Here is a 27,790-nt window from a genome sequence, read left to right on the forward strand (position 1 = left end):
ACCTTTTCATGGTATGTGCAGTTTACTTCCTTTCCTATTACCTTATCGTGTTTGGTAAATTTAAGTCGGTGGGGTCGAGTAATTATAGCGGGTTATTGCCTACCCAACATCCGTAACATTTCTGTATATTTGGCGTTTTTTGACGAATTTTGGCGAACTAAGAAACAATTTTCCCTGATTCAAACACACTAAATCGTTAATATTAAGTAACATACAAGCAATATATGTAATTTTTTGCCATTAAATCACTCCAGAATCATTGAGAAACCATCAGGAAAAATTGCAAATTTTTGACATTTTTTCATAAAAATTTAAAATTTTGACTAAAAAGCGCAGCCTGAAGATATTATCCGATCAAGTTGGAATTTTTTGTGGGTTATAAGGACCACCAACCACAAACTTTAAGCACTAGCCGCAGACCGATTTCGAAAAAAACGGTTTTTCGATCCACCCTATTGTACATATTAAGCCCACATAAACCATATTACATATTTTTAATCGACGGTACCATACAAATACACGAATTTTCATACTGGGCTCATGGAAAACAGATAGCCATTTAGAATGACATTAATGAGAACGTGCGGAGTCCAGAAGGCAGGAAATATCCCTTTAGCGTACTGGGACGAAACTCATTCTGTATATGAAATACATAAGGATGGAGATCTTACGGTTTTTGATGTGGTCGCTGGAGATAAACTTTTTATTCAAAATACCAGCGAAGTGCCACGTTCCAAACATACAATCACGATAGTCATTCTTTTCAAGCGAAATCTCGAGCTTAATGTCTAGGAAGGATATAGTTGACGAGATTCACAACCAGCGCGTCGCAATTACAAACGTTTATCGGTGGTGACAAAAGTCATAGACGATTTGTGACAATGTGACTTCGTCGAAATAAGCAGCGGTAATTTGAAGAATTTACATAAAATCAACAAGGGCAACAAGTACCTCATCACCGTTGTAGATACATTTTTAAAATTTGCATGGGCTTGTGTAGTGTAGTGGAAGCATTCCAAACAATTTTCGATGAAAGTGGTAGACGACCAAGATTCCTTCAAACGGATAACAGAAAATAATTCTACAACTCCGTATTCCAACAGGTCATTCAAAAGCATGATATTCATCATTATTCGACCTTCAGTCACATAAAAGCCACCATTGTGGAACGTTTCAACCGAACCTTGAAACCACATATGTGGAAACGGTTCACGCTTCAGGGTAATTACAAATGGGTCGATATCCTACCGGAACTCGTAAAAGATTACAATCACACAGTTTACAACATGATACGCATAAAACGACCTTACTAAATCTGACGAGCGGCGTTTAATATCTACGGTTTATTGTACAAATTACAGTACAAAGTGGGAAACCAGGTAAGGATCAGCAAATTCAAACGTACGTTCGAGAAGGGATTCATAAAAAATTGGAGCACGGAACTTTTCACCGTAGTTTGTGTTGTACCCGGAAACCGTCACACGTATATAATATAGGATAGTCGCGATGAAATTTTGAAAAGAAGGTTTTCCGAAGAGAAACTGTCTAAAACTAAATACCCCGACACGTATCTCATCGAGAAAATATTGGCAGAAAAGATAACAAACTGTTGGTAAAATGCCTGAGACATCCGGAAAAGAGTTGGATCAATGCAAACGAAGTGATCTTGTGACAACGTGGAACGTGGTGAAGCGTTTACCTGATTTTAAATGCCAAAATAAAAAAAACGAACGGCGAGTTAAAAAAAAAAAGTTGTCTTATTATAGGTCCTTCCGATTGTGGAAAACCACGTTGCTGGTGGACAATTTTCTCCTCGCACCGAATTGGTTAGATTGGAAGAACACACCTGTACGTGTACTCTAAAAGTTTGGAACAACAGAAATACCAGCAACTCATTAATTTGTACTACGGGCTGGACATACCTATCTTCGAATCCGTAATAAAACCACTCGGCAGCTGTCACGAAAATTCTGTAGTGGTCTTCGCCGATGTACTTTTAGAAAATCAGAATGTAATTTGAAACTTTTTCACTGAAGGTCGTCAAAGGAGGATGGATTGCTTTTACCTAGCTCAAACTTTTTCCAAAATTCCAAAGCAAAATAAAACCACTCGGCAGCTGTCACGAAAATTCTGTAGTGGTCTTCGCCGATGTACTTTTAGAAAATCAGAATGTAATTTGAAACTTTTTCACTCAAGGTCGTCACAGGAGGATGGATTGCTTTTACCTAGCTCAAACTTTTTCCAAAATTCCAAAGCAATACTATGCGACAACGCTAATTTTATTTGTTTGTTTCGTCAAGATCACACCAATCTCAAGCATGTTTTGGATGATTACGTGGGTGGAGATATGAACTACAACGAATTTTCGAAATTCTGCTCTTCTTGTTGGAACAGTGACGATTTCGGATTCGCCACGATCGATATGACTCGAAAACCCAGCGACGGAAAGTACAGGAACAAAAAAAACGACTTTGTGAATGTTGCAACGTCACACGACGTTTAAAATAACCTCATATCAAAAAATGACAAAACGAAAAATCGAAGACAACTTGAAATTGCGCGATTACCTTGCGAAACGTTTCAAAGGTTGGAAATTCGAGAATCGTGGAGTCTACGAAGAGTACAAGCGCAAAGGTCAACCCATCATCGACGCCATCAGCGGTCTGGGTAAGGAGATTAAAAATGTCACAGAACAGAACAAATTATCTCATCACGGAACTCGTACCTCTTGCGCTCGAAATTATGAAGATTATCCTCCAACGCCTATCTCTAGCATTCACACTCCACTCGACCTTAGGCAACCGCCGAAACGTCAAGCCATAGGAAGTACTTCATATTCTTCGGATAAGATCGAGTTGGGTCCGTTGGCGAGAGATTACCTGAGCACCGGGAAATTCGACAAGGACGAGTGTTCGGATTGTACCCGAGCATGGAAACTACCGAAGGGAAATGGAAAATTGGAAAATCGAAAGTCACATTCGAGGGAGACGACGTAAAAATTAATTTAGGTGAAAGAGATAGTTGGTCCAGGTACCCAGGTACGGTTGGATTTTGGAAATTCATCACCAACAACTCGAGTGAAAGAAAACATTATCTAACTCGTAAAAAAATTATAGGTTAAGTTATATCACGTAAGATCGTAAGAAAAAAAAGGTCGTAGACAAAAACAACACTTGTACGTTAACTTAGCTCGTAAAAGGTCGTAAAAAGTGAATAGGTTAAGTTATATCACGTCGGATTGTAGCATACCTACAAAGTATAAGGTTGGAAAAAACGAGTTGCTGTGAAAATTGTACTGGAACATAGTCGAACGCCATAAAAGCCACAAAAAATCATCATAATATGATACAACTGAGGCTAAATCCATAGAAATAGGGGATACCTACTAAGTATGGTATGGAACGAACAAACTTACACTACTTTGTAAACACACTGAGCAGTCAGTCAACTGAAGTCATTTGACCTTGAGCGGCGGCTACTCGCGTCACAAGCGCTCCAAACGGGTCGAACATGTATGCACTACTTTCCGGATGGCTATCGTTATTTCATTAAACAACACTCGATACTTCGCCCAATAATTAATTCGGAGCACTGTTCCCCTGTCAATTGCAATATTATCCTCTTTCTCTACTCGTCCGTTCCCTTGTAATTGTTCAGTTGGTGTTTTAAGTCCATTTTATGCACAGTAAGGCTAATCGGGACTGGACCTACACTTCAAATGATATTGGATTGGATTGGATTGATTTGGTGTTTTAAGTCCACTTTATGCACAGTACGGCTAATCGGAACTGGACCTACAGTTTAAAGTGGGATCCGAACCACTATGTGCCTCCACTTGGAATCGAATTCGGGACCCTTCTAAGTTGGATCCGAAGCACTATATACCTCCACCGGATATAGAAACCGGAGACTCCTTGATTACAGTTCCCTTGTAATAGAATAGTAAACAAATACAAATTGTACACTCACAGCACATTTCTGGATCCTCGTCGCTGTTATCGTGGCAGTTCTTAACAGAATCGCAGACCCAATCATTTGGGATGCACTGCCCACTGTTGCATTTGAATTCCTCAGAGTTGCATCCGCGGACAGCTACGAATACAAGTACAGCAGTAAGAAGTAACATTTAACATATAAATATTTACATTTAAAAACAGAAACTGTAACCCAGTTAGTAGTTACTTTTTCGAGTAAATCTAAATATAACTACTCATTTTTTTAATGTCAGAAAGTGTAATTCAGTTATGTTTTCGATAAAATCTAAACAATTAATTACTTTTTAAAATCAGTAACTGGAACACGGTTACTTTTAGAGTAAAGCTAAACCGATTTACTTTATAAAAATTAGAAACTGTAATTTCGTTTCTTTTTGGAGTAAATCTAAATATAACTATTTACTTTCTAAAAAATAGTAACTGCAACCAAGTTACTTTTCCGAATATAGCTAAAAATAACAATTTATTTTTAAAATCAGTAACTCAGTTACTCTTTGGAGTAAACTAATGGCGAAATTAAAAGTTCCTTTTTTTCAGTACCTTTGAACAAAAATGCTCGCAGTAAAGAACGGATAAGTTGATGATGATTATTAACATTGTGGGGAACATGTTACAATTTTATCGACAGAAACTTTCCCTGAACTTGTGACAAGTGTGTTTGTTTAGAACACATGGGACATAAAAGCATTATAATAAACCTGAAGGATAATTGAAGGGCTCAGGTGTAAAACATGGTAAGTGACATTTTGGTCATTTTTGAGTTACAAGGTAAAATGTTTCATCCTTCAATTCTCGGGTGAAATTGCCATGTCATACAATTTTCATTGGACTCAGTGAAGCCTTCTGAAAGTGGTAAACGCAACACGGAAACAACTTATCTGCAGAACAGCTTCTAATAACGATTTTTCCTAATGAAATCAGAAACTACCATGTGTTACAGCCGAGCCCTTCAATTAACAAAATGATGATTTGTTAGGGAGAATACAGGATGTTAATCTTATTTTTAGGTATAGAGATTAACTTTAGATTTTAACATCCCTACAGTTTAAATATTTAAAAATATATGAGGTAAACTATAACGTAATTATTATTAAGTTTTTTATAGTCGTCAGTGAAAAAAATATTGAAATTCGTGCATAACATAAGTTTTACGACATATAGCTTATCCCTTATAAAGTTCCTACGCCATTAATCTACTCTCAAGGCATCATGGGAAGAGGTGTGGAAGGAGAGAGATTAAAGGTAAAATGTAATAAAGGCAGCTAAAGTCCGCCCGGCCAAAGAATGGACTTGAGGAAACCCAGACTTTCCGCCTCCAGTTGAAGGGGGTAAAAGCGGTGTTGCTACCGGTTGCTACACGCCTGATTTTTGTCCAGTCGTCCACGACACATCTTCCTGTCAACAAGCTTCCTTCGCTCCCATTTCAGGGAGAGGCAGGGAATCTGAGATCCATTCGCTTGCTGAGCTGCGGCAACCATTAGACTTTGCCGTGGTGGCCTTGTTGAGAGAGAAATTTGGCAACGCCTCACCACGGCAACTGGACAAAGTCGATTGGTTGAGCGACTCATGTGACCCTCTTTGGCTTTCAACAGAAAATATAAAAATAGAATTTCCAAGTCCATTCTCTGATCGGAACAACCAGTGGAAGGAATCAGTACATATAGGTTGGTCGATCAAGATAGTTGTTGATGGGAAATGACCTCACGTTGGTTAGTTGATTTTTTTAAAAACAATAAATTGAAGTGGAGCAGCCAAGTTGATTGTCATGCGACAGTTACCATATTTGCCGGCATGTAAGACGCACTTTTCCCCTTTAAATATAGGTCTTAAAAAACAGGGTGTCGACACTTAGGATAAAGGAAGAGGCCTAGTATTTAACAAGTTTGTGAATGAGTCAAAGCTTCATGGGATGCTGTGAAATATATGGTTAAGTAGTGTGACATTAGTAATGCACTGGATGATACGGATGACAATTTATTGTGTGAGGACTCATATTCTGATTTATAGGTGTAAGGTGTAAATTTATGGTCGAGAGAGGGTAAAAGAGGTTCTGAAAATATTTTCAAAAATGTGCAAAAAAAGGTTAATCAGTGCTCTCTTTTTCTGCGCCTTCTGTATATAATGCGCGCGGACCGCATAAAGAACTGTGGTTCTGCCGAATAGGTTTTGTTGAAGTTTGTGTTTCCTCTCGCGGGTTTTGCTAAATTATCTTGGGAACTATGGAGGCGGCAATGATTATATTATTCCATTTTATAACTCTCGTTCTGCTCTACAAAATGAGACTATAGGATTTTATGTACCTGCTCAAGAAGAGTGAAAATCGTTTATTTATCTGTCCAATTCTTTATCAAAACACGAAAGAAAATAACAAGGAGCTGAAGCATCTAAGAGGGTGTAAAGAAGGTATAAATATGCTAATCCCACAAAAAGTTGCAACATAGTGTGTTCATTTGAGTTGATTTCATGTCCTATGATACATATCTCAAACGATCGGTCTGAAAACAGCTATAGTTTTGGAAAGGTGCTACAACTTAAAATTTCTGATTTAGATGATGTTTCTACTGACTTCATTTAATTAGCTCCTGAGATGAATCTCTGGGTCTTGACGAAGAAGATTAAAATGTATTCCTAGTTAGATTAGGTAAGTGAATTATTGAAAGTAGACCTATATGTTACCTTATATGTGAAATACTGTAAATTAATTATAATATTGAGCTCTTTCCTCCAAAATGTGTACGGCAGTCCAGTGCGTCTTATACGCCGGCAAATACGGTATATGTTTTGATCAGCAAAACTTGTAATAGGCCAAATATTTCGCCATGCCAGAAATGTCGGATTACCAAATCGGCTTTGTTTTACTCACCACACATATCAACTTCTTCGTCGCTGTTGTCGCCACAGTCGTTGGTGGAGTCGCACAGCCATCTCTCTGGTATGCATTTCCCACTTTTGCATGCGAACTGGGACTTTGTGCAACGTAGTCTTCCTTCTGAAAAATCACAGTTAACTTTTTAAACAAAGTACAGGGTTTCTATAAATTGGTTATAGAAAAGTAACCGTTAATTGTGAAGAAAGAGTATTTGTAACAGAAATGTTTTATACATCAATGAATACAACATATCTTCAAGTTTTCTCTACAAATGTTTAATATGTGATCCTTTCATCACACGGCAAATGTCCTAGCGGTATTCGATTTCCTGCCAAACCCTTTGAAGTATGTCTGCATCGATGGTCGCAACTGCCTGCGTTATTTGGACCTGCAGCTCGTCGACGTTGCTGGGAAGAGGGGGAACGAACACACGATATTTAATATAACCCCAGAGAGAAATCCATGGGGTTAAATCAGGCGAACGAGGTGGTCACGGAATCGTTCCACCACGACCAATCCAAGTCGGTACTTCACGATTGAGGTAGGCTTAGTTCTGTATGAAAATGCGGAGGAAAATAAAATCCGCACCCATATTTTCACGCAATTGTGGCATTAGATACTTCTCAAGCATGTCCAGGTATGATATGACTTTGCAGTCCATGATGACTGGCGCAATACTAGAGAAGATAAGCAAACGCTCACGCCTCCAGTGGCGGAATCTGAAACTAACAACTGGAAGTAAATGACGTGCGACAATAAACTTGAAGATACGCTGTATTCATTCATGTATAAACCATTTCTGTTACACATACACTTTCTTCACAATTAACGTAATGGTTACTTTTGTATAACTAATTTATAGAAACCCTACAGTATTATAAACTAGAGATGAATTAATAGGGGTCACAAAGTTCCGTACATCTGGCTTTTAAAATGGTGTTTAAGTCCACTTTATGCACAGTAAGGCTAATCGGGACTGGATCTACAGTTTAAAGTGGCATCCAAACCACTTGTGCCTCCACCGGGTATCGAACCTGGGACCCCTTTATTACAAGGCGGCGACAAGCCTGCGCCATCGGGGAGGCAGCACAAACTTAAAACATGTGTATCCACCACATGTCCCTTCAATGCTTGCCAATTCTTGTAAGGACACCCACGTGGACATGTTGTTGGCCACATTCCTCTCCACGCGTCGTCAAGATTTGAGGAAGATGAAGTCCGAGTTTCTTTAACTTTGTCCTGAACTATAATTCATGTTTCTGTAATATAAGAATAGGGAAGAAGGGGGTCACCTGAGAGAGATCGGGTAAAACCACGAAACTAGCTGTCAGATAGGGTTGAAAATACACATTTCATAGATTAGAGTGTCTAGTTTTGTCCGCCCCGTTCCATGATTCTGTAAGTAGTTGTATTTACAATATTATAAACTCAACTTATAAGTGTAGAAAAGAAGAGCTCAAATGATTGAACAATCCGATTTGCCTACACTTAAAACAATGCCAAGTGGGGCTTATACCCCAATTCTTCAAGTGTGATATGCTCTGAATTTTTAAGAATTTTGAATTCTAGTGTAGAAAAGAAGAACCCTAACAATACGATTTGCCCACACTTAAAACAATGCCAAGAGGGGCTTATACCCCAATTCTTCAAGTGTGATATGCTCTTAATTTTAAGAATTTTGAATCCTAGTGTAGAAAAGAAGAATCCTCAACAGACAGATTTGCCTACACTTAAAACTATGCCAAGTTCCCATATGATCTTATTGTTTACAGTGTGTTTTTCTGTCAAAATCCCAGGAATTGAATTCTAGTGTAGAAATAATAAGCCCCCCCCCTCCCTCAGATTGATTCTGCCATGTGTACATTGATATAAAGCTCATAGCTCCTGGGTTCTGAGACCCAGTAGAGTATGGTGCATAGCCCCATGGTTTTTATTGTCTTGTAAACAAGAGGCTAGGGTTTGAATCCTGATAAAATGTGAAGCCTCCCCTGATGGCAAAGTGTTAATATTGTTGCTTTGTAAACAAGAGGCTCGGGTTTGAGTCCTGACAAAATGTGTAAGATTGAAATACATGTGGCAAAATAATATCTCCATACGTGAGATTTAGAGAATAATTATTGTTAGTTGATATATAATTGATAGCTCCCAGATCTGAAACCTGGTAAAAAGTGTTGTACAACAGCATAAAAAAGCAAAATTATTTTATATTGGGGATCACCAGAGCCTAGTTATTGCTGTTGGGTATAAAAACACCAGCTCAGCCACTAACTGCTGTTATAATTGTTTTTGGCTATACTTGAAATTAAGCGGAAAAATACTTATATTCTCATAGCAAAACTTCCCGATCAATACAATAGGACATGTGCAGGCGTGCATAATTAATTGCCTGCATGTTCTTCTAATCTTTTGATCAGTCACATGTCCCGGCCAGTAATTAATTATGCACGCCTGGGAGATTATATCTGCTGACATGCAATTTTTCCTGAAAGGACACAGTGTAGATTATATCTCTTGCATGCCATCCATCAGTGTCATTAACTCCAAGGTAAATTCTTAGTTGGCCGTTTGGATTCAGTTGTGTTAATATGTACCTGAGAGACACTCTGAATATTCATTGCATATTTCAAAATCCAATTTTGAATTGTATTTGAGCTTGCCTGCTATATGCAGAGGTGCTGACAATGAGCTTGCCTGCTATATGCAGAGGTGCTGACAATGAGCTTGCCTGCTATATGCAGAGGTGCTGACAATGAGCTTGCCTGCTATATGCAGAGGTGCTGACAATAAGTTTGCCTGCTATATGCAGAGGTGATGTAGACATAATTCCATGGCCTATATGTTCTATAATCAAAAGGCCCCAGGTTCGAAACCTGGCAGAGTGTCTGAGCCTCTCTGACTGCAAAGTGTTGGTATTATTGCTTTGCAATCAAGGGGATTCTGTGTTTGAGTCGGCTCTCTAGAATTGCTCTGTGACTCTCTCATTTCTTACATCATAAACATATGATTTTTCACCTATGAGAATAACACTACATATGGTGTCATCAGGTAATGCCTCATGGAATTCACAGATAATTTTAATATTTGTCCTGTCATTAACCACAACTTGTTTCCTTTTTGAAGTGTTGATTACAAACATGGGTCTCTGTGCTTTGAATTCATCTGGTGTGTAATACATGTCAGTATTGCCAGTAGTGACCCTTTTGTATGATGAAAATGCCTCATATAATTTGAGGAAATCATCCTTGGACATGTCTAAATTATAATTTTCTCTAGGAAATACCTCATTTCTGCCATTTTTAAGATATATGTTCTTGATGTTGCAGTTATCAAATCTACTTGAATTTTTTTCCTGATTATTGTGTCTTCCAGTCTGAAACAGTACCACCACAAAATCCGGCATGTCATATTGTATACTGGAGAATGAATTTGTAGCATCAAACTCATAATAAGTACCAGTTGCAGGCTTCTGTACACATTGATATGTATAAAATTGTAAAGGAATCTGTGGATTTTTTATTATATCTGCTTTGTATTTAAGAGCATAACTGGCTTCATATTCAACAACTGGGATTCTTAGCTCCATAGTCTGAATAATGCATTTGCCCTCATCAGGTAGGGTATTAGGCAAAGCTTCCCCTGTAGAGTTTAATGTGCTGTACCTCATCAAAGCATTATTATCATTGGCAGCTCTTCTAAATGTGATTCTTAAACCACCCTTCCACATAATATCTTTGTAATCTGAAAAGAATCCTGGCAACAGGCGCATAGGGAACAGCACTGTGTGGTTCTTAGATATAATTTTATCACCAGCCTCAGATCCACCTATTTTGTAGTAAGAAGCCTCGGTTTTGGATAATTTTAGTGTGGCCAAAGCTGTGGAGTTAATGCCGGGATAATCCACTCTGTTTATAACAACACCATGCTTTCTGATCTCAATTTCAGAGAACAGATGCGGCACAAAATTGTCTACCAATCTTATATTTGAATTTGCCGGATAATCTGTTCCATCGAGCTTTACAACATCAAATTTGATGTATAGATCTGCTCTGTGGGGGTGTATAAAGCCATCCCCTACATCAAGATCAACCTCAATTTCTGTGTTGGGTTGATTTAAATTTGCAAATGTCCTCCTGTTTGGGGGGAATGATTGTAGCTCATAACTCTCAATATTTTCCATTTTTTTTGTATGTATTTTTATTTAAATATTAATCTCCATGATAGCAGTTATTATGGCTCCAGCAAAATCAACTAATTCTTCTTTTTCATTAGTGACCATCAACTCAATATAATCTATTCTATTATGGCACACAGGAAAATATAATGTTGGGGATGGAGTGTAGATGATTGGCTCCATAAATTCAGAATTAGGTTTAAATGTTGCAATGATGTCAGTTTGTTTGTGAGTGCCTATGCCATTTGATTTGGTGATCATACCCTCGGCCACATTACAGTGAATATTCAGAGTCTCTATGGCTAAGAATTTAGGTATATTAATAGCAGTGTGTTTGATGGCTGGTTCAAGTTTTGTGTTGTTCTCAAAGCCTAACAGCTCTCCTATAGTACCCAGATCCACTGTTTCTGTAGCAGATACAATCTCTACTCTGTGAGTGACAGAATATTGAGTTAATACTATACCTCTGGGTAATTGAGCATTTAAAGTGAACAGATTATATTGCCCTGGAGTGATGACAATTTTTTGATCCCCTACTGCAATTTTGTTGTTGTGGTGTGTAATATTAGGGATCAAGTACATGCCATAAAATGCTCTGAGAGCTATTGTTTTGGGATACACTATATCATCATGTAATTTGAGTTTCAATATTGAATTTTGGCTGGTGAGATGGAATACCCCCATGATGTTTTAAATACCACAAGGCCTTTTGAAAATTTTCAATTGATGGTTTATTTATTTGAGACATATATCTAAGAACAGATCAACACAAATGTCCACAATTAACATCTTTGAAGTTTTGAACATGGGCATTATTGTAATAAAGATTAGCTGATTTTAAATATTTTACTAAATTTTCAGGTGGAACACCTCCAAATGAATCAAACACAAATGCCTGATTGTTTAAATATTTAAGATAACAAATCCAGTGAGTGCCCTGATTTTTGTACTTATCCAAATTAACAATGCCACACTCTTTGTTGAGTGGTTGTTCTGGTAAAGAATCAGACATGTACACTCCTCTAAAATTTTTGATGCCCAGTGGCTTGATTAAAGCTTCAATATCTTGGTTTGTAAGCGGCTCTTGTTTTTTTTAAACTTATTTATGGCTCTCTTAACACCTTTGCCTTGTTTCTCCATGGCCAGGTTATGGCGCTTCAATTCATCTAATTCTGCCTTATTTTTCTTGGCATCTATTACTGTTTTTGCTATGGCAGCTGATCCCCCAGCCAAGCTCCCCACAGCCCAGAGAGCAGCTAAGATGGGCGGGATAGTAAATATGAAACCCCCCACATGTGATTTTTTTCTGGATTGTTGTATTTTTTTAATTGGGGGGTACTAAGCAACAATTTCATACAATGGCCCTTTGCAAGACAAGAATTTTTTTTCTTGCGCTGCTTTTTGGTTAGAAGGCTATCAATAGTTTTAAGAGATTTAAGACCTGCATAAGGTATTTGATACATAACATCCTTTGCCTTCATTGTAGGTTTATTATATACATATTCACAGCCCCCACCCCAGTTTTTGTTTGGTGTTCATAGCTATGGTGGTCCCCAATGCTGCTATTTTTTCACTCAAAGAAGCATCTTTGCTTACAAATCTACCAAATGCAGCCTCTTCTAATTTCTTGTCTGCAACATGTCTCTTGTCAAGATCAGAATGTGTGTTGTATGCTATGTCATGGTCTCTACAAGCAGCATCAAGGGGATTAACACCAGGATCACCTCTGTTTAATCTATGGTCCAATTTTGTGCCGGGACCACAATACTGATAGCCAGGAATATGTAGTTCAAATGGCAGCTTGTTTATAATGTCATTAACCAACCCCCGGCCCTCAGAAATATTCCAAAATTTAGGTGGTAGAGTATTAATAATTTTTATAAGATATCCAATCCCCTTAGTGTCATTCAGTATAAAATTAGACAATTTTGTGCTTATCATGTCCATAATTCCAACCTTTTCATTGTAAAAATTGTGGTTGCCAGCATTTTCCTCCCCAGCTATCACCAATAACCTATCTACAAGTTTCCTGACATCATCAACCCACACACATTCTTTGGGAAGGGTGTTGTATTGTTTGATTCCACTACCTGTCTTAATTTGTGACCATATGGGCTTGATTAAGTTGTTATATTTTGCTCCACTGCTAGACTTGACTCTTTTTTGTGTGGGATCATTGTTCTGGTATAGAGCATCTGATTTTATTAATATTTCTTTGTAATGTTCATAATCTTGATCTGTATAGCTGCCAGGCCTTTTCCTAGTCATCAGTTCCCACAATCCAGATGTGCCAAGATACTTAACAAAAGCACCTCTTTCTCCAAGTTGAGATTCTGAATATACAATTATATCATCTCCCATAAATGTTACTCTGAAATTGCCAATTCTATGTATGATGCTACCATCACGCTCTGTGTCGGCATATAAGCCAAAGACCTCATCTTTGTTGTCTTTAGGTGTGCTTAAATATTTTTGAGCAAGAAGACCCAATTCAATAGGATCCAGAGTAGCTTCAATTCTTCGAGGAGCAACAGGACTAGGTGTATGAATACTGGAAAGTGGGGTGATTGGATAATCTAATATGTTCCTTGCAGCTACAGGTACAAGCTCTGTGATCAAATTTTGATTTTGCTCTGTATCAGTTTTGATATTTTTACCTAATTACTAATAGCATCAATAATAGGCTGTTCTGTTTGTTTGTGTTGTTCATAAATTCCTCGGTTCTGTGATTTCCATCCCTTAAATCTTTTTACAAGATAATCTTTTAATTTAAGATCATCAATGATTGGCCTTTTCATGGTTATTTATATATGTTTCAATGTCTAGAAAATTGTTGATTTTATTTCTGTATTTGCCACTATTGGGTTTTCTTGTCATATCAATTGTGACAAACCCATAACTGTCCTGGTTCCAGCACCTACTGCAAAACTTGGAAAAATTATTGTAGCTCAAGTCCCCACTTACATATTCATCATGTATATGTTTGAGGTTGGTATGGTCTTGATGAAACACACATATAAAATTGCTGTTGTCTCGGATCAGCTGCTTGGGTATTTTTGAAAAAGTCTGTGCCAGGTAGAAACAATCTATGTTTTTGTGTCGGCCCTGTGTAAAGAAGTTTCTAACCTTGTTTTGATTATCCAGTATAATGTCATCAAACACAACAACAGAATTATCGAGACATTCATGAAGTGGCTTAACATCTGTTTCAAAAGTGGCTATATCCAATCCATCATATAGCTTCATCAACTGCTGATATTTTAATTGTTCCAAGCTCTTAGAGAAAATATACAAGTGCCTGTTTTTCCAGTCTAACCAGTTGGGTGCCAATAAAAAAATATCAACCATTAGTGTACTTTTACCACAAGCTGATGGCCCAACAATAAGACATCTAATATTTTCAGGCAGCAACTTGCCATTTCTCTTAATCTGCTGTTCAGGTTCTGGCAGCCTTTTTATAACATCCCAGGTGCTCATATTATCACTTTGTCTGCATCGATCCAGCTGTGTTCCGGAAGTCCTAGCCATTTGACAAATAACTTGCTGCCTTTTCTGCGGATGATTTTTTCTATGAGATATGTGTCAGGCTGTTTAGTTTTGCTGAGTTCTTCTTCATAGAATCTGCCTTTGAGAATTTCTCCTCGGTGATCTTTTATTATATATGTGTTAAGGGTCCCAGGTTTAACTTGAACCACTGTAAATAATTCAGTGCTCCAGTTTCTTGTAAAGCCTCTTTTGAATAAGTGCTTATATTTGCTGATTCTTACTTGATCACCCACCTTGTATTTGGCCTTTCTTGTTGTTGACTGGTATCTAGGATAATAAACAGTCCTGATCAATTTTTGCTCATCAGATGGAGTTACTTCAGAGGGTTTCATGTTGATTGTGGAATGGACCGAGTTGTTATATTTATGTAGAAGTTCTGGAAGAATATTAAGCCATTTATAATTACCTTGAAGTGTAAATTGTTTATACATAAGATTTTTTAGGGTTTTGTTGAATCTCTCTACAATTGAGGCTTTGAGATCACTGTAACTCGAATAATGTTTTATTGACTGGCTTTTAATAAATTGTTGGAACACAGAATTATAAAATTCTTTGCCATTATCTGTTTGCAAATAGCGCGGTGATCTTCCACTCTGATGATTGTCCTGATGGCTTCTGTAACACATTTTCCAGTCTTGGATTTGAGTGGCACAGCCCAGGCAAATTTTGAAAATGTGTCTATTACAGTGACTAGATACTTGTAGCCCTTGTTGATTTTGTCTAAGTTTTTCAGCTGTCCACTTGCCATCTCAATCAAGTCCCCTTGCCATAAATCATCTATGCCTTTTGTGACTACTGGCAGTCTCTTATAATTATGTCTGGCTTGTCTGTGTAATTCATCAACAATAATTTGTCTAGACATAATATGAAAACAAGAATATTGCAACTATGGGGTGTTCAGCAGCTGATACTACAGGATTTTCTAAATATAATTTGTCCCCTATTTGTATTTTAAATTCCAGAGAGCCATCATCTTCAACATAGGCTGTTTCTAATGTATTGGGGTCTGTAAAATCCTCTAACTCTACACTGGTGATTTTTGCTTTGTTATCAGCATTTGTTATTGATAAGGTAGGGTAGTGGTGTGCCTGTGGTTGAAGCCAATATTTGATCTTGATTGGTCTAAGTGTGCCCCCAACAAAAAACTGGTAATAAAATTGTGCAGGGGACAGCATATATATTTTGCCACCTGGTGTAAATGGTGAATCATATTCTTTGTTGGGGATGCTGTACAATTCAAGAATTACTGTATGTTTTGGATTCTCGATTATGCCTGTTATTTCTTTTTCTGCTGTAAGCAATCTGCTTGTTACAGATTCAAGGTGCTCATTGATGGTTCTAACAACATCATAATGGCCTGGCTTGATTTTTATGTCCACAACAAGTTTTTTGTATTGTTGCACAATTTCTTGTAGCTGGGTGGCAAAAACAGACAGAGCATTTGCTTGATTGGATTCCATGGTCCCTAGCTGTTGCTTGATATTAGCTACAATTTGTTGCAAATTTTCAACAACTGCCAATTTTGAATTTTGAGCAGTAAGATCATGGACCTGTCTTCTGATATCCTCAAACAGGGCATGCAGTTCATTAATATGTTGATTAGTTGGTTGAGTGGCCACTGTCTGAGTAAGTTGTTTGATCTTTGTCTGGATATTCTTGATATCTTCTGATTTCAATATGCGATTCACTGCCCTCTTAATATTTTTAAGTTCCTGTGATGTAGGCAGATTTGATACAGTATTCTGCAAAGATTCAAGTGCCAATTTTACATTATTTAATTCAGAAGCATCAGCCACATTTTGCATAGCATTTTGGAGCAGGGCTATATCTGCCTGAGAGGGTGTTGATTGTTGTAAAATTTCAAGCTTTGTTTGGATATCATCAATCAAGTGATGAAAATGAGATAGCTCAGATTCAGTGTTGAGGTTTTCAAGCTTTGTGATCTGTTCCTGGACACTGACAAGTGTGTCTACAATCCCAGGCAGGCGGGATTCTAGAGATTCTTGTACATTTGTCAAATCACTTTGCACTGCTGCTATTGTACCCTCAAGATGGGTTATGGTACTTTGAATTTTTCCAAAATCTTCATATGTTTCAAGTTGCAGCTTGATGTTTGCAACAGTCCGAGTTATTGCACTCAAAGCATCAGAAGATGGCAAGTTGTTCATAAAATTTTCAAGTGTCTCAATTTTTTCTTTAACCTCGGCTATGGCATTGTTTAGAGGGTCCAGATTAGGTATTTGGAGTGATTGAATCTGTTCTTTTAGAGTGGAAATCACTAGATCAAAATCTTCTTGTGATTTTATGCTTTTGACAATTGTTTGGAGTTGTGCCTGGACATTATTAATCTGCTCTTCCAATTGTTGTTTCAATTGCTCAGAGTTGTTAGCCTGGGTCTTAAATTTGGCTTGAAGAGCTGCTACAGCTTCTTCTAAACTTTGAAAATTATCTAATGTGGCTAAATGAGTATATTTCTGAAGCAGCAATTTGAGTTCTGAGTCAATTTTAAGAAGAGGGTCCATGCATTGTGATTGCAAATTTGTAATTTCTAATTGAAGACTGGCATTAAGTGTGGTTTGTAAAGCTTGTAAATCACTTCTTAATTTCTTGACTCTGACATCAAGCATCAGAATCTCATCACTGTGATCTTCATGCCTTGTATGGCCAAATATATCATTAGGCATTTTTGTTTTAATGGTTATTTATTATTGAATATCTGATTCTTAATTCTATAAAAAAAGGTATAAGCTTGTCATATGATCCAGGGACCTCAATATATAAGCAGTCACCAGCAGAAACAGTATATACAGTGCCAGAAATCATGTTTGAGTGCTTAATTCTATAAATATTTCTCCCTATTGAAATCTTGACATCACCCTCAGGGGTTGTAATAAATTGTAATTGCCCACCTACAGGTAATTGGTAATGATTTAAATTATTGTTAAATATGTACAATGTTTTACCTGTTTCATCATCAACATCTGTAAGTATGCTGTTCAGATGAATAATTAACAAAGCACTTATTGTCCATTTTTTTCCACTACGAAGTGGATGTAAACAAAAGCACGTGTTCTGGAGAAAGCCAGTACGGCCCTATTGGTGGATTCTGGCAATAGTCCCTCCGCAGACCTTTTGCACCCTGATAGATAGTCCATTCAATGCCGTCTTGAAACTAGAGTAATACAGCATTGTATGCTGTTCAAAGCATTTACTAGCCTTATCCTTGTTTATGAATTCATAACCATTCTTTAGTAAAGCACCTATGGTGACATTCACTCATTTAAATTAACGAAATTCCCGCTACTTGTCCGTCACTCCGTGTTGTGCAGTGTTGCAAATTCGCAATATTAAATACAGTCTATAATCTTGAAACAGAGGGCTAGACAGAATCAGAAAACATGATTTACACTGACAGTAACTGACATGGGAATCTCTAGATTACACATGTGTTGATGTATATATCACAAACACGCACACACTACTTTCAAATTCATGCGTTTTATCTAGAATGGTAAAATCAACACACTGCAAAAGATTGTAGCGAAACCTTTGAGAAAGCCAAATTGCTTGGTCCAAATACAACCAGTGATGCTTAAAATCGTACGGAATATTAGTTTAGCATTTATTAAATGATCCACCTATGCTTCCTTTCCTTACTTCCCACATAAAACATGCTCAGATTTCAGGAACCTGAATTCCCCCAGCTTGTCAAAGAAAAATGCCAGATGTATACACTGGCAACTGCTTCCAGGAAGGAATTTGTAGAGGGCGGGGACACAAGCTTTTGGCGTTACAGATGGGCAAACTGTGCCATTCAGTGTTGCTACCCGACCTTTATAGAAACATCGTTGCAATTCGGTAATATTCCAAAGCTGTTATCGTATCTAATTGCTACATAGCCAACTTCGCAACTACAAAGTTTTATTAATGTTCCAACACGCGTGTACGTAATAAGACATTCACATTTCTTGTATCTAATTCATAAGGGAAAAACTAACATAGTTGGAGACACTACTTCTGGTGGTGAAGAATCTTCCGAAACACTATTACCCTCAAGCACACGGCTTGTAATATGCCTTGCTTAATATTTTATGGCATCTTGGACACATTTTTGTGGTTTTTCTGCATTTCTTAGAGTCACAAATATGCCGGTGCCTAGACCAAATAGAACTAGATATATTTTTATTACACTGATTGCAATATTTTTGTTTTGGCATTTTTGTTGTTTATTTATATAACATTTCTTGGTCCAAAAAAAACAGAACTATGCCAAAACAATAACTAGGCTCTGGTGATCCCCAATATAAAATAATTTTGCTTTTTTATGCTGTTGTACAACACTTTTTACCAGGTTTCAGATCTGGGAGCTATCAATTATATATCAACTAACAATAATTATTCTCTAAATCTCACGTATGGAGATATTATTTTGCCACATGTATTTCAATCTTACACATTTTGTCAGGACTCAAACCCGAGCCTCTTGTTTACAAAGCAACAATATTAACACTTTGCCATCAGGGGAGGCTTCACATTTTATCAGGATTCAAACCCTAGCCTCTTGTTTACAAGACAATAAAAACCATGGGGCTATGCACCATATTCTATTGGGTCTCAGAACCCAGGAGCTATGAGCTTTATATCAATGTACACATGGCAGAATCAATCTGAGGGAGGGGGGCTTATTATTTCTACACTAGAATTCAATTCCTGGGATTTTGACAGAAAAACACACTGTAAACAATAAGATCATATGGGAACTTGGCATAGCTTTAAGTGTAGGCAAATCTGTCTGTTGAGGATTCTTCTTTTCTAAACTAGGATTCAAAATTCTTAAAATTAAGAGCATATCACACTTGAAGAATTGGGGTATAAGCCCCTCTTGGCATTGTTTTAAGTGTGGGCAAATCGTATTGTTAGGGTTCTTCTTTTCTACACTAGAATTCAAAATTCTTAAAAATTCAGAGCATATCACACTTGAAGAATTGGGGTATAAGCCCCACTTGGCATTGTTTTAAGTGTAGGCAAATCGGATTGTTCAATCATTTGAGCTCTTCTTTTCTACACTTATAAGTTGAGTTTATAATATTGTAAATACAACTACTTCTGTATCTATTTGTGTAGTTAATTGAAATACAAAATAGTAAACATATGACATTGGCCGCTATTTCTCACACGTGTGGGTAATGGCAGTCACTTCAATGCTCATGTGAAATGTATAAGTAAATAAAAATAACATAATTAACAGTTTTGACAATTAAGAATTACTTTTATTGACTGAAAAATATCTGTGTAGCATCTGCATTCATATATCTAGCATTGGATGAGAATCATTATGTGCTTAGATCTTAAAAGTTATTGTAATATTTTTCTTAGCAGGAAATGTGAGAAATGCCGGTCACTGACTGTCATTACCCGCAAAAGTGCATCTAAGTCCTGGTGATGTTATTGAATAGAAGTTTACTCTATGGTTAGCGGCACATGCATGGGATGAATCCTGTAGGAATCGTGTTACCTGAGTAGTCCAATCAACCCGGTTCTACGCCCGAAAATGAGGCTCGGTGAGGCTCGCCTTAATGGATTTCTCTCGTAAGGCATGAGCCTCATTTTCTCGCAGTGTTGCCAGCTGCTTACTCAAAAAAATCACCAAGGTTTTTTTGGGTCTAACGTAGCCTAAAGCAAGGAGCTGGCAACCTTGCTTGAGGTTTGCCTTAATAGATTTCTCTTGTAAGGCATAAGCCTTATTTTCTCGCAGTGTTGCCAATATTTTACTCGAAAAAAATCACCAAGGTTTTTTTTTTGTCTAACCTAACCTAAAACAAGGAGCTGGCAATCTTGCTTGAGGCTTGGCTTACAGTGCATAAAGCAAGGAGCTGGCAATCTTGCTTGAGGCTTGCCTTACAGTGCATAAAGCAAGGTTGCCAACCTACTGGTATTTTTGCCATAATTTTTTACAAAAAAAAAAGAGAGGAGAGAGAGAGGGAAGAGTTAAACAACCGACAAGTACCAACACCCATCTACAGCTTTTTTTGGTCTAACCTAACCTAAAGCAAGGAGCTGGCAATTTTACTTAAGACTTGCCTTACAGTGCATAAAACACTGGTATTTTTGCCATGGCTTTTTACAAAAAAAGAGAGGAGAGAGAGAGAGAAGAGTTAAACAACCAACAGCTGCCAACACCCACCCTAACCTACTCTAACCTAACCTAACCTACTCTAACCTAACCTAACCTAACCTACTCTAACCTAACCTACTCTAACCTAACCTACTCTAACCTAACCTAACCTAACCTAACCTAACCTAACCTAACCTACTCTAACCTAACCTAACCTAACCTACTCTAACCTAACCTAACCTAACCTAACCTAACCTAACCTAACCTAACCTAAAGCAAGGAGCTGGCAACCTTGCTTTATGCACTGTAAGGCAAGCCTCAAGCAAGGTTGCCAACCTACTGGTATTTTTGCCATGGCTTTTTACAAAAAAAAGAGAGAGGAGAGAGAGAGAGGGGAGAGTTAAACAACCGACGGCCCACCTACAGTTTTTTTTGTCTAACCTAACCTAAAGCAAGAAGCTGGCAACTTTGCTTGAGGCTTGCGTTACAGTGCATAAAGCAATTTTTGCCAACCTACATATACTAAACAAGAAGATAGGTTAGGTTAGGTTAGGTTAGGTTAGGTTAGGTTAGGTTAGGCAACAAACACGTACTGCCGTAAAAGAGAGGGGGATATGGGTGGATGGCAATATAGTATGTGCGTGCGTGTGTGCGTATTATATGTAGCATTATTAACTAGAGTGTGTTGGCAATTTACTTACAGCTAAAAAAAAATAGAGTTGCCAACTTTGCTGTAAGATGAAGAGAGAGAGAGAGATTTATGGCTGGCAACAGTAATGAGCGAATGCGCCATATCGCAATTTTCCAACTCCCGGGGAAACGATGTGCCACACACGCGCGCGCGCTTATGTATTGTAGCACAAACAAACAAAATAATAATTGTTGTTTTTTAGAATACCTGGCCCCTAACCCCGCCAGGGTGCGTGGTGCCCAACCCAAAAAGGTTCTAACGGCTACGGCTCTAGATAACCGCACCTCTGTAGGGTTTCACGTGTTTTTTTTTTCCCCCAAACTTCCATGAAACCCTACAGAGGACCTCCGTAATGCATGCAACGTGTACTAACGACTCTAGTGTTATTTGATGTTGTGATATTTTTGGATATAGAGTTTTATTGTGAGATATAGATAAAAATAATTATGTTTATTATAATATTTTCTTGATGAAGATGGAGAATATGTGTGTGTGTGTTACAAATAAAGTTGCATGCTTATTTTTTTAGTGTGTTTGTATGTGTTTTTGATGTTTCGACAGCATCTGAAACGATAAAAAAAGAAATTTTATTGTTAATTTTCACGTGTAAAAAACAACAACAAATTTTTTTGTGCAAATTCTGATTGTCTCGTGCTATAGTGTAAAAAAGATATTGTAACTGATAACTAATGAAATTGATATTTGTAACTGATCTGAACTAGTGAAATTCGTATTGTGCTATTGTAACTGATTGTGCTAGTACAAAAAATTTCTTATTTGTGCAAGAAAAGATGTTAAAAAACTTGTTAAAACTGCTCTGTGACCCTCTCGTTCTTCACGTCGTAGGCGAAGGACTTCTCTGCAATCAGGATGACACTGCATAGGGTATCCTCGGGCAAGGCATCGTGGAACTCGCAGACGACCTTGATGTTGGTTCGATCGTTGACCACAACCTTCTTTCTCTTAGATGAGTTGATGACGGTCATGGGTCTCCGTGCTTTGAACTCGCTGGGCGTGTAGTACATGTCCACGCTTCCCTCGGTCACACGTTTGTAAGCCGAGAACGCTTCGTAAAGTTTGAGGTAATCGTTTTTGGTCACGTCGAGGTTGTAATTCTCGCGCGGGAACACTTCGTTGCGTCCGTTCTTCAGATAAACGTTCTTGATCTTGCAGTCGTCGAACTTGCTGGAATCTTTTTCCTGATTCTTGTCCCTCCCGGTCTGAAAAAGCACTACGACGAAATCTGGCATGTCGAACTGTATGTTGTTGAACTGCGTCGTCACGTCGAATTCCATGTGACTTCCCGACGCTATTTTCTGCACGCACTGGTAACCGTGAAAGTGAATCAGCACCTGCGGATTTTTCAAGATCTCCGCTTTGTACTTGAGGGCGTAGTTCGTTTCGTATTCCACCACCGGCATTCTCAATTCCATGCTCTGGATGACGCACTTGGCTGCTTCGGGTAAAGTGTTGGCTATCGGCGTGGTGCCGTCCGGACCCAAAGTAGCGTATCGCATCAGTGCGTCGTTGTCGTTGGCCGCTCTTCGAAACGTAACCCTCAGTCCTCCCTTCCACATGATCTCCTTGTAGTCCGAGAAGAAACCAGGCAGCAGACGCATGGGAAAGAGCACCGTGTGACTTCTCGTCGATATTTTGGTCCCGGCTTCGAATCCCCCGGCCTGGTAGTACGCTGCGTCCGTTTTGGATAATTTCAACGTTCCCACTGTGGTCGACGTGATGCCTGGATAATCGATTCTGTCGATGACGGTGTTGTGTTTCCTCACCTCCACCTGCGAGAACAGGTGAGGCACGAAGTTGTCCACGAGTATCAAGTTTGCTGCTGCAGGAAACGCGTCTCCGCTTTCTTTCTTCACCACGTCGAATTGAAGGTAGAGGTCCGCTCTGTGAGGATGAATGAACCCGTCGCCTACGTCCACGTCGTATTCGATCTCCCTGTTCGCCTCGTTGAGATTGGCGAACGTGCGACGGTTGGGAGGGAAAGATTGCAATTCGTAACTTTCGATTTGCTCCATTTTACATGTATGGTTATTTATTATACGTTGATCTCCACGATGGCCGTCGTAGTGGCACCTGCGAAATCCACCACGTCTCCTTTCTCGTTCGTCACCACCAACTCTATGTCGTCTATGCGGTTGCGACATACTGGAAAATAGATCGGCGAAGAGGGCGTGTAGATGATCGGTTCCATGAACTCGGAACTTGGTTTGAAAGTGGCTATGATTCCCGTCTGCTTGTGACTTCCTAACAATCCGTCCGAAGATTTCGTGATCATACCTTCGGCCACGTTACAGTGTACGTTCAGAGTCTCTATGGCCAAGAATTTAGGAATGTTGGTTGCCACGTGCTTGATGCCAGCTTCGAGTTTGGTGTCGTTCTCGAAACCTAAAAGTTCTCCCATGGTGCCCAGGTCCACGGTCTCCGTAGCGGATAGGATTTCCACTCTGTGCGTGACCGAATTTTGAGAAAGGTATGTGCCTTTGGGTAATTGAGCTTGCAAAGTGGAAAGATTGTATTGTCCTGGCGTGACGACGATGTGTTCGCTTCCGACGCTAATTTTGTTGTTGTGCTGCGTAACATTAGGTATGAGGTACATGCTGTAGAATGCACGCAGAGCCACGGATTTAGGATAGACGATGTCGTCGTGCAGCGTGAGTTTCAAGATTGAAGATTCGCTCGTGAGATGGAACACGCCCATCCTAGTGATGCTGTTTGAGGTTCCACAATGCTTTCTGGAAATCCTCGATCGTAGGGTTATTTATTTTAGAGAGAAACGTGAGTACGGAAAGGCAGAGATGGCCGCAGTTCACGTCTCCGAAATTTTGAATGCGTTCGTCGTTGTAGTATATAGAGGTTTTGTTCGTTTTCAGATAATGAATTAAATTTGTAGGTGGAACACCTCCGAAAGAATCGAAAACGAATGCTTTATCATCATTTTTGTGGTAACATATCCAATGCGTGCCTGGATTTTCTTGACCGTCCAAATTGACTACTCCGCATTCTCTTCTTTTAACGCTTGAAGGTAACGAGTCGGACATGAAAACTCCTCTGAAGTGTTTGATTTGTAACGGTTCGATCAGAGATTCAATGTCTCGGTTGGTGAGTGCTTCTGTTTCTTTTTTTTAAACTTTCTCATCACGCCTTTTCCTCCTTTCTTCTCCATGGCCAGGTTGTGACGTTTCTGTTCTTCCAATTCGGCCTTGTTCTTCTTCGAGTCGATGACGGTTTTCGCGATGGCGGCACTTCCGCCAGCCAAACTTCCAACGGCCCACAATGCTGCCAGGATGGCCGGGATGCTGAATATGAAACCTCCGATCTTTTGCTGTTTCCGCGAACGCTGCAATCTTTTCAATTGAGGTGTGCTGAGCAGTAATTTCATTCCGTGTCCTTTCGACAAGCAAGAACGTTTCTTCTCACCTTGTTTCTTGGTAAGTAACCCATCGAGGGCACCTAGATTTTTAAGATTCGAATATGGTATCTGGTACACGACACCCTTGGGCTTCATGTTGATGCTCTATGTGTTATTTTCACGGTATGTTATTTATATATATATTCTGAGATTTTTTCTTGTGTAGTTTTTTTACGGTATGTTATTTATATACCCCACCCCAATTTTTGTTTCGTGTTCATGGCGATGGTGGTACCCAGTGCGGCGACCCGTTCACCCAGCGATGCGTCTCTGCTGACGAACCTTTCGAAAGCTGCATGTTCCAATTTTTTGTCTGCTTCGTTACGTGCGTCCAGATCCGTCTGCGTGGTGTTGTAGGCGATGTCGTGATCTTTGCATGCTGCGTCCAACGGATTCACACCCTTGTCTCCTCTCTCCAATCTTTTCTCGAGTTTGGTACCCGGTCCGCAGTACTGGTAGCCAGGTAGATGCATCTCGAAAGGTAACTTGTTGATGATGTCGTTCACAAGTCCCTTTCCTTCGGCCACGTTCCAGAATTTCGGAGGCAGCGTGTTGATGATTTTGATCAGGTAACCTATGCCCTTGTCGTCGTTCACGATGAAGTTGGAAAGTTTTGTGCTGATCATGTCCACGATGCCAACCTTCTCGTTGTAGAAATTACGGTTGCCTGCATTCTCTTCGCCGGCTATCACCAACAATCGGTCCACGAGTTTCCTAACATCGTCCACCCAAACGAATTCTTTGGGTAACGTGTTGTAGCGTTTGACGCCGCTGCCTGTTTTGACCTGGTTCCAAATCGGTTTGATGAGATTCCTGTACTTCTCGCCGCTGCTCGATTTCACCCTATTCTGCGAGGCGTCGTTGTTCTGGTACAAGGCATTCGTCATGATCAGAATTTCCTTGTAACTTTGGTAATCTTCGTCGGTGTAATCTTTCGGCTGCTTTTTGGCGACGAGTTCCCACAGTCCCACCGTACCCGGATACCTGTTCCAACTATCCTTGTCGCCTAAATTGACTTTAATGTCGTTGCCTTCGAAGGTCACCTTCGATTTCCCAATCTTCCACACCACACCGCCGCCTTCGCTGGTTTCCATGCTGGGATACAATCCGAACACTTCATCCTTGTCGAATTTCCCCGTGCTCAGGTAGTCTCGTGCCAAAGGTCCCAACTCGATTTTATCCGAAGACGACGTGCTACCTATGGCTCGACGTCGTGCCGGTGCATCCTTCAGTTCGAACGGCGTCGAAGGAATGCTCGAAATGGGCGTGGGTACGGCGTAACTTTTAGCTGCGAGCGGTACGAGTTCATTAATCAAATTTTTATTTTGTTCCGTGACACTTTTAATTTCTTTACCTAGACTGCTGATGGCATCGATCACAGGTTGATCCTGACGTTTCTTCTCTTCGTAGAATCCGCGATTCTCGGATTTCCAACCTTTGAAGCGTTTCGCGAGGTAATCGCGAAGCTTGAGATTTTCGTCCTCGATTTTTCGTTTCGTCATAACGTTTATTTATATACATCGTTTCTCACAACGTTGCAACGTTTAGAAAGTCGTTGATTTTGTTTCTGTATTTTCCGTCGTTGGGTTTCCTCGTCATGTCGATCGTCGCGAATCCGAAATCGTCACCGTTCCAGCAAGGAGAGCAGCAGCGTTCCGAAAATTGATTGTAGTTCATGTCTCCGCCTACGTAGTCATCGTACGCGTGCTTGAGGTTGGTGTGATCTTGACGAAACAAACATATGAAATTAGCGTTGTCGCGCACTAACTGTTTTGGAATTTTGGAAAACGTTTGAGCTAGGTAAAAACAATCCATTCTTTTGTGACGACCTTGCGTGAAAAAGTTGCGAATTTCATTTTGATTTTCCAGGATGGCGTCGTCGAACACAACGACTGAATTTTCACGACAATCGTCGAGTGGTTTTATTTCCGAGGCGAACGTTGCAATGTCCAGACCATCGTACAGTTTCATCAGTTGCTGGTATTTGGATTGCTCCAAACTTTTCGAGAACACGTACAGGTGCCTGTTCTTCCAATCTAACCAATTCGGTGCGAGGAGAAAATTGTCCACGAGCAGTGTCGTTTTCCCACACCCCGATGGACCTACGATCAGACAGCGGATGCTGTCGGGAAGCAACTCGCCGTTCTTTTTCTTCGTTTGACTTTCCGGATCCGGTAGACGCTTCACCACGTTCCACGTACTTACAAGATCACTTCGTTCGCGTCGATCCAACTCTTTTCCGGAAGTCCCAGCCATTTGACAAACAGTTTGTCACCTTTCCTACGCAATACTTTCTCGATGAGGTACGTGTCGGGGTGTTTTGTTTTAGAGAGTTCCTCTTCGTAAAATCTTCCTTTCAAAATCTCGCCGCTACTATCTTTTATTATATACGTGTGTCGGTTTCCAGGTAAAACTCGAACCACGGTAAAGAGTTCCGTGCTCCAATTTTTTGTGAATCCCTTCTCGAAGGTGCGTTTGAATTTGCTGATCCTCACCCGGTCTCCAATTTTGTATTTAGCTTTTTTTGTCGTGGGTGTGTACTTTGGACAGTAAACTGTAGAAATTAAACGCTGCTCGTCGGACTTGGTAACGTCAACTGGCTTCATGCCTATCGTTCTGTGTACCGTATCATTATAGGTGTCGACGAGTTCCGGCAGGATGTCGACCCATTTGTAATTTCCCCGAAGCGTGAATCGTTTCCACATGTGTGTTTTCAAGGTTCGATTGAATCTTTCCACGATGCTGGCTTTGATGTGACTGAAGGTCGAATAATGTCGAATCTTGTGTTTTTGAATAAACTTTTGGAATACAGCGTTGTAAAATTCCTTCCCCTTGTCCGTTTGCAGAAACCGTGGTCGTCTGCCGCCGCTTTCGCGAAAAATTAATTTGAATGCTTCCGTGACGCATGTTCCCGTTTTCGCCTTCAAAGGTAGAGCCCATGCGAATTTCGAAAACGTGTCTATGACGGTGAGAAGA

General features: G+C 39.4%; 1 protein-coding gene across 1 annotated transcript in view; it reads right to left on the reverse strand.

The window, feature by feature from the left end:
• LOC145994119 (uncharacterized) overlaps positions 1-27,790 on the reverse strand; it is a 130,644-nt gene that overhangs the window by 52,611 nt on the left and 50,243 nt on the right. The window contains exons 5-6 of the mRNA XM_083130208.1: positions 6,859-6,984; positions 3,970-4,092 (exon numbers count right to left, since the gene is read on the reverse strand). Of these exons, the coding sequence (XP_082986334.1) occupies positions 3,970-4,092; positions 6,859-6,984 (249 nt within the window). The remainder of the gene's footprint in view (positions 1-3,969; positions 4,093-6,858; positions 6,985-27,790) is intronic.

The sequence above is a fragment of the Lepisma saccharinum genome, chromosome 10, assembly GCF_977018435.1.
Source record: "Lepisma saccharinum chromosome 10, izLepSacc3.1, whole genome shotgun sequence".
In the NCBI taxonomy this organism is placed as follows: Eukaryota; Metazoa; Arthropoda; class Insecta; order Zygentoma; family Lepismatidae; genus Lepisma; species Lepisma saccharinum.